We start from the raw sequence: 8,101 nt of genomic DNA on the forward strand, positions 1-8,101 counted from the left end.
GGCCCTGCTGAACCTCCACGGCCATGGTGTGCTCCCGCTGGGCGATCTGCTCCAGGCGGCTCCGCTTCAGCATCTGCTCCATCTCGGCTTTCCTCTGTGTCGCCTCCTTCTCCTTGCGCCGCCACTCTCGCTCGGCAGCCTCTTGGCTGCGCTTGGCCCTCAGTGCGTCCTGCCAAAGGGGGACAGTGGTGATGCTGGAGGGGTTGTGGAGGGCTTCCCTCAGGGGGGAGGTATGGAAGCACTTGACCATAGTTTTGCCTCTCTCCCAGTGCCACAGCCAGCACTGCTCCAGGATGTCACCTGGCTCCAGGTGCTGGTCCAGACCTGCAATGCCCCAGTAGACCCACCACCTCCAGGAGAGCTTCCACTTTGCTGGGGTGGTGACGAGGAAGGTTGCAAGTGAGCCAGCATGGGAGCACATCGTGTGTCAGCAAACTGCTCACCTGCTCTGCCTGGTGGTCCTGGGCCCTCTCTTGCATGGCCCTCAAGCGTGCCGTCTCCTTCTCCTTCTCCCGACGGATTCTCTCCTGCTCAGCTTCGAACTCAGCCTCACGCTCCTGCATGGGACAGAGCCTCGTGGCAGCTCCCTGCAGCACCTCTGCTGCCTGTTGAACCTATGCCAGCACCACACACGCTCAGTCCTATTACCATTTTCTGCCTCTGGTACTCAAGCACCCGTTCGTCTGCCATCCTCTCCTGCTCCCGCTGCTCCTCCTTGCGCCGCTGGTTCTCGTCATTGATGCGTTTAATCTCAGCCTGGATTTTCTTCTGTTGCTCCTGTCTCCGCTCCAAGTCCTGAAAACAGTGCAGAGGGTCCGAGGGTGACAGGACAAGTGCCACAGCACAGAGCGCTCCCTCCGCTCCTCCCTGTGTGCCTTCCTGAGGGCCCACCAGCACACTCGGGGTGAGGGAGGGCTCAGCGGCTCGAGTCACTTTCTGAGGATGCCTCAACTTCCCCAAGAAACCAGAGCTTTAATTCTGTCAGCTGTTGCCTCCACACACCAAGTCTGACTTACCCAGCACTGGGTCACCCTTCCAACAAGGTGAAAATCTAACTCCAGCCCCCCCCTGCTCCCTGGTCACTGGTCGCACCTTCAGGTCCTCCATCTTCAGCTGCTCCAAGTACTCCAGCAGCTCCTGTGCCTCCTGGTCCCGTTGCTCGGCTCTCATAGCTTGCTCCTCCGCATTCTGCTCCATCTGCTTCACAAGCTCCTGCCTCCCTCTGGAAAGAAGAGAGCAGAAGGTTTCCCTCCGGCTCCGTCCCACTCCCAGAAGCAGAAATGCCGGCACGGGCATTGGGTGGTGTGTCTGCTGCCTCGTGCTGCCCAGCCCAGTCACTGTGACTGGGAGGCATGCTGTGGTGTGAAGCCGGCAGCCGTAGGTTATCCGAGCTCCTGCACAGGGCCTGGGAAGAGGACGGATGCCTCCACAGGCAAGAGGGACCCTTTTGCAAACCTGATCAGCTCCTGCTTCCTCCTGCACTCCAGTTCCTCCTGCATCTCGTCGGCCTTTTTCCTCTCCACCTCCATCATCTTGGCCAGGCGCTTCTCTTCTTCCTCCAGCTCTTTTGTGATGAGCTGCTTCTCGAGGATCTGCGTGTCGCGGATCATGTGGCACTTGGCACCAAGGATCAGCTGTGGGGACAAAAGGTCTCCCTGGTCTCCGAGCCAGACTTGGCAGTGGCAGCAGGGACAGACACACAGACAAGGAGGGGGAAAAGGGAAGGAGAGGATGACCCTGGGTAGCAACAAGTAGAGCAGGGTTTAGGTCTAGAGTGGCTAGATGAAGCTCGCGGGGGCTCTCAGCAGCCTGTCCGAGCAGGCAGCTCAGGCAGGTCTTAACACCCGCAGAAGGTTCTGCGGTGCCAGGTGACGCGAGGGAGCCCCTGGCCCTACCTCGTTGAACTCCTTGATCTCGTCTTCCTGCTCCATGCGCATCCTGCTCGCCCGCTGCAGCAGGTACTGGGCCCGCTCCTGCGCCTCCTCCTCCAGCTCGCTCAGCTTCCCCGTCTGCTGCTGCAGGACAGCCCTTTGCTTTGCCGCACTCTTGCGCTCACTCACTGCCTCCTGGGGGGACAGGCAGGCTGCCAGAAGCTGGACGCCCTCCTGGGGCAGCCCCGTGAGGCTGAGCCTGCCCGAGGGTGCTGCGGGGCAGCCTGGCTCATGAGGGGCATGCTCCACTGCACCGTGTCCCTGGCACAGAGCCGAGGGGCCAGGCAGGCTCCTCCAGCCATGGCACAGGGGCTGGGTAGCCCCTTCCCACACCCCTATTAAGACACCCCACTCCCTTTGCAGGGTGGCAGAAATGCAACACACAGGCTTCATCACAGCCTCCGGAGTCACTGCAGGCTGGGGGAGCAACCAGTGTGGGATTGCTGGATGCAACCAACGCGGGCATTCCTTCCCCACCCACGGACCAGGCAAACCCAGGGATCCTGCACAGCCCTTCCTGGGCTGGGGATCAGAGGAGACCCAAGACACACAGCTGTGCTGCCTTCCCTGTACGCTGCCCCAGCAGCGATGGGCGCACCGAAACATGGGTGAAAGAGAGATGAAGGTGGCGGCCCGTGAGCAGAGCTCCGGCAACAGCCCCAGCTGGCGTGTCTCTGATCCACAAGGTTGGCTCTACCTGGGCACATCCACCTCCACCCGCAGCCCAAGACCTGTCAGCAAGCAGGGAAAGAAGGGGCAGGAGGGGAAATGCCTACGAGAATGGCTTCCTTCTCCGCTTTGAGGGCTGCCAGCTTGGTCTCACGCTCCTCCTTGGTCAGGACTCGAGCTGCTTCTTTAATGCGCTGGAAATCCTCCTGGCCGATAATGAGGGATGCTGCTGGGTTCTCCGCAGGGACGCTGGGCACAGAGAGAGAGCGGTCAGTGGCATGGAGTCTCCGACAGCTCCCTCTGTTCCCTGCCCCACTGACCTCCCTGCCTGGCCATGGGACCTGCCTGGGCTGCCCACACCAGGGGTGGCAGGAGCAGCTCCACGACCAGGAGTCACCAGAGAGCAATGCAGGAAGCGCCTGAGCTGTGGGGACCCGTCTCTCCCGGTCGGGGGGGAGGAAGAAACAGAAAGTGCAGTGAAAGCAGCACCACGCTGTGATGCATGGGGGACAGGATGCTCGGCAGGGTGGCCAGGGGCCTCCCGGGAAAACCTCAAAATATTCAGCATGGGCCTAGTCAGCCCCAATAAAAAATGCTGAAAGTATTTCAGTCCAACCTGACTTTCCCAGCCCTCATTTGGGAAAATTTTGACCACTGCCCTGACCCCTTTTCCAGTGGAACACGCTGCTCATCCCTGCCCCTAGACTGACTGCCGCTGCTCCTGCGTGCCAGGTCGAAACCTCTGTTCCATGCAGACAGATTTTGGGGAGCAGAAGTTGCCTTTTCACTCTGTTTCATGACACTCAGCCTGCTCCAGCTCCACATCTGCACAGCACAGCTCAGCTTCGGCTCCGCTGCCCCGGGAATCCACCCGGCACAAGATGAGGAAATGCTGTGCTGCCCAAACACGGAGCACCCTCTCCCCTCCCAGTGCTGGCAGGTGTCCTTCCAGCCGTCACCCCAGCTCTGCAGGACACTGCAGAGCCACAAACTCTGCCCGTGACTCACGCTGTAGTTTAGAGGAAATCACCGAAGCTCTTGGTGCCCCCATTTCCCCACTTGTAAAAATGTGGATAATAATACTGTTTTCCAGGAGAGTTGTAAGGAGTTAATTACTCTCTGTATTACTCAGATACCATGGTGACGCATGTGGTGTAGGAGCATATATTAACCAAATGCATAGAGCACTTTGAAGATGTTCAGGTCTAAGAATTTACTCATTATTATTGTGTGTCACCTTTCATCCACCCTTGTGAATATGAACAGATACCTGCATAATGATCGTTCAAGAGCTGCATCACAGCATCGGATTCCAGGACGCCTTAAAGAATGGCTAATGGTCACAACGGCACTAATAAATGTAATGATACAGTGGCCACTGCTTTAGTCGTCTCAGTGTTTGGGTGACCAGCCTGGGATGTCCAGGGCCTGATTTTCAGGAATTAAACCAGCACAAACAGTTTCCATTAGCTTCAGTTGGACCTGCGGCTGTGCAACACATCTGGAAATTGGCCCTCAGCTTCATCAGCAGGGCTAAATAAGAACGTGAACATATAAAACCAGGTACCGGCCTCGAAAGCCTGAACCAGTGCCTCTGTGCCATTTCACTCTCCACAAAACCTGAACCATCCGTGGGGCGGGTGTCACGTTTTACGGGGTGTAAGAGCATTACATGGAAGTTCAAAACAGGAAGCGAAGATGAACCTCGCACCGAGCGACAACTACAAGGAAAATTTAGGGAGGTCAAAATGAGGCTAAATTGGAGCTGGCTGGGATAATGGCCCTATTCTCGTCTATGTGCTGCAGGCTTTTAACGAGGTGTAGTAATTAGGGCCAGGGTTCTTACAGTTCAGCCTTGCTTATAAAACATCCCTGTAGAGAAACACACAGCTCCTGGTGCGCAGGGGCTGCAGGCGATGCTCCACTGCCTTTCTCACATGGGGCTTTTCGGTATTGGGGTATGGGAGGCAGCGTTTGATACGTGGTGGGGGGCAGGTGCCACCCTGGGGGGCCGTTCAGCCCAGAAGGAGCTTTTCTAGCTGCTGAGGTTTTATGTTGCTTTTTACTGGTTCTTACGATGATTCAGTTCCTCTGTAAAACGCCCAGTGCTCCATTGCCGCTCAAGCCAGGCATGTTGGAGCACTGCTGCCCATCCCTCCTCCCCTGAGGTGTCCCGGCAAACGGTGGGACAAACTCCGTGCACCGAGACAGTGCTGTGACAGACACGCAGGGCCCCGAAAGCTCCTCAGAGCTGCCACTCGGGCACATACTTACACGACATCACGGATGAAGTCCTTGGTGATGAGACGGATGGTCTCGGGCTTGTGCCTGCCAGCGGACGGTGCTTTTGGGGTAGTCTGCACATCCCGAAGGATCACGATGGGGCTGCCAGAGCGCGACTGCTGCAGGCTCTGCAAGAAAGGATGGCATTTCCTATGGCTTTCCTGCCACCACCCCGTGCTCAGCTCTCTGCCCCTGGCTCCTGGGCACAGAGGTGCTCTGGGCACGAGAGGCCCCAGGTTCCCGTGAACTTGGGACGCTTTCTGACAAACACCCTCTCACACCACCAAGACCAGTGAAGTCTGGGCACAGGAAGGGGTTTTTGCCTCAGCAGCCCCAGCTCCGAAGGCCTGATGAGAACATGGGGAGAACCAAAAATACCCCTACAGCACTGGTTTTACTATAAAAATCTGGGCATCAGTCTCTCGCCCAGATCTGAAGTAAATGATGAGCTGACAGCTGCTCGCTCAGGGCAAGACCTTGCAAATGCTCAAGCATCATCTCGGCTACCTTGAGCTGATGGCAGCTGCCTCTGCCACACTCACCCGTGGCCACCGGCACCTCTGTCCTGCTGAGCCCCACGGACTCAGGAAAAACCAACCCAGATTGACCCAAACTCGCTGGGGGCTGGCAGGGGGATGCTGGGGAGGGGAAAGCGGGGACAGCTCGAGGTCTGGCCTTGCAGGGCAATCAACCGGCAGACAGCACTGGGTAGAAACCAGTACTCCCAGTACAGCCTAGACTGGTGCCGGTCCCTTTGCTCAAGCTGAGACTGCCACCTAGTGAAGTGTCCCCCAGCTGCTGGGTGACTCGGGGACCGCACTCCGCACCCCCCCGGGGCAGGGTGGGTGCTGGGTGCCCCCTGAGGGGTGGGAGCAGCCGAGGGATGTCCCACACACGTGGGGCTGCCCCACGGGAACCTCCGATCAGGCCGCAGGGTCTCCGATAGGCAGGAACAGACGTCCCGTCCATTCCGGGGTAAAGCCCTGCCGGGGCTGCTGACAATCCCACAGGAAAGAGCATTTCGGAGCAGGTCCTGGTCTGCAGAGCAAACCTCCAGCAGCCGAGCGGGACAGTCCCCGGCCAGGAGACCCGAGCCCAGCAGGGCAGGTTCAGCTTCCCTCGTCCAGGGTCACTTCCCCGAGCCCAACCATGGTGTAGGCGTCCCAGTGAAATACTCACCCGGGTCAGGGAACTGCAAGAGCTAATCTAAGGTAACACACAAATGTGTGGTTTCTCTTGTACTTCTATCTACTAGTTCAGCTTTAAAATCCTAAGCAACTGCTGGAACAAATCCTACAGCCGGCTGGGCGCTGAGCAGTTCCCTGGGAACTTGCTGCTGGCAGTATTTCCATTTTATGGATCTGCAATATTTCCATTTTACGGGTCTGCAATATTTCCATTTTACGGGTCTGATGACCCCAAACCACGGGCTCTCCCACAGCCCAGCACGGCAGATACTGGAGCAGCTTCCCAGCCACCGCAGGCCCCAAGTGCGAGCTGTTGAATTAAAGGGTTTGGCACTGAAACATCCATGCAAACAAAGATAATAGTGTTATTCACTGCAGCCAGCTCGCACATTGTCCCCAAAGTCAGGAGAACTCCTTGGACTAGACCTGGATTAATCTCAGGGAACTCAGTTAACACCCATATGAGTGTTACGACATTTTTATCTAACTGCCTTGAAGGCTTCCGAGATAACAGATCATAAACCTGCCTGGGGGTCCTTGGCTCACAGGGCATCCGAGGCACACGGACCTGGCAGCCCCGGAGCAGGTTGCTTGCCGGGAGCGCTCCCAACCCACGAGGCAAACCGTCTGCACAGACTCCAGTTGGGAGCGGAGGTAATCTTCATTACACGCTTCCTTCCTCTCCTCTGAAAAGCCAAAGGGTTTTGGCAAGTCTCTTCCGACAGATTTGTTTCAAGCGATAAGACCCAGGAGAGGAAATTACAGCTGCAAACACACACCCCCGCAGAGGGACAAGAGCCTCGAACACAGTGCGGTCCCCTCATGGCAGCCAGCCGCCTGCCACGGCCCCAGCGGCGATACCCCCAACATTTTATCAGCCAAAGAGGCGGCGAGCATGAGATGGGTCAAACTCTGGCAGCGTCCAGCCTGGCCCTTGTACCTCGATCTGTGTCAAAGACGACACAAAGCGTGGGGAGAGCCAACGGCTGCAGCCATAAACCCAACCTGCCACGGGGAGAGCAGCTGGAGACTCGATAAAGGAGGTGGGAGAAGGAGCAGCGGGGAAGGATGTCCAAAACATCACCCTTGCCTGGAAAATGCCATCGTCCACCTTGGTGACAGCGGTTGCAGCTCTCCCCTGGGCTCTCCTCAGCCGAGAGACGAGTGTGGAGGAAGCGAGCCTTTTCCTTACAAGACCAGAGAGGAAAGAGCTGTTGCTCTCTGTTTATCTCCTCTCTCAATGGCCAGGGCATCCAGCCAGGAGGTCAGAGACCTGCTGCAATTCTGCCTCGTCTCCAAGGGGACTGATTTCGTAGCTCCCTGATGAAAATCTAAATATGTTGGCAACAAGCTGCTCTAGAAGCTTCCAGCCCCTGATCCAAGGACTCTCCATATATCCCACATGAAACAACCTCTGTCTAACGTATAGACCCCGTAATGCCGGCTCCTCTCCTTTACCAGGGTGTCTCACCTCCTGAGCCTCCGTTGTCTCACTAATTAACTAATTACCCTGTGAAAAGTGGAAGCTTGCGGTGTCAAGGAGGACAGAGGCACATGCAGCTCCTGGTCTGGTGACCTTGCCACGCTCCCAGGAGGCGGGGGTGGATTTTGCGCCCTCCCAGAAGGAATTGAACATCCAGCTCCCACAGCGCGGCAAGTAATTAAGAGTGCAGAGGTGGCAGGGCCTGGGGGGGGCTGGCGAAGGGTGCGACAGCATCCCTCACCCAGGAGGTTTGGAAAACAGGGACCATGGAGGCAATATGGTGAAGAGCCTCTGGCGAGCAAGCCAGCGCAAGCAGGGTGGGATGAGGACCGTCAGAAGAGGTGCGAGGGGCCGAGGCACCGGGAGCTCCCTGCCTGGAGGGTGCCCGAGCCGGGGCCGAGGAGCACTGGGCAGGACCCCAGCACCACGGTGCCCTGGGCGGGATGGGGCTGACTTTGGCCTGGTGAGGTCCCAGCCGCCTCGACCCGTGGTGCTCCCCGGTATCCCGGCCCCCTTACCCGGCTCTCCCCGAACAGCATCTCATCCAC

General features: G+C 57.8%; 1 protein-coding gene across 1 annotated transcript in view; it reads right to left on the bottom strand.

Annotated features, from left to right (window-relative positions):
- CFAP45 (cilia and flagella associated protein 45) overlaps positions 1-7,174 on the bottom strand; it is an 8,495-nt gene extending 1,321 nt beyond the window's left edge. Inside the window, exons 1-10 of the mRNA XM_019472578.1 lie at positions 7,161-7,174; positions 6,181-6,216; positions 4,875-4,928; positions 2,708-2,849; positions 1,896-2,066; positions 1,456-1,634; positions 1,093-1,222; positions 649-795; positions 444-557; positions 7-169 (exon numbers count right to left, since the gene is read on the bottom strand). Of these exons, the coding sequence (XP_019328123.1) occupies positions 7-169; positions 444-557; positions 649-795; positions 1,093-1,222; positions 1,456-1,634; positions 1,896-2,066; positions 2,708-2,849; positions 4,875-4,928; positions 6,181-6,216; positions 7,161-7,174 (1,150 nt within the window). The remainder of the gene's footprint in view (positions 1-6; positions 170-443; positions 558-648; positions 796-1,092; positions 1,223-1,455; positions 1,635-1,895; positions 2,067-2,707; positions 2,850-4,874; positions 4,929-6,180; positions 6,217-7,160) is intronic.
- Positions 7,175-8,101: the final 927 nt, after the last annotated feature.

Source organism: Aptenodytes forsteri, unplaced genomic scaffold (assembly GCF_000699145.1).
Source record: "Aptenodytes forsteri isolate BGI_AS27 unplaced genomic scaffold, ASM69914v1 Scaffold276, whole genome shotgun sequence".
In the NCBI taxonomy this organism is placed as follows: Eukaryota; Metazoa; Chordata; class Aves; order Sphenisciformes; family Spheniscidae; genus Aptenodytes; species Aptenodytes forsteri.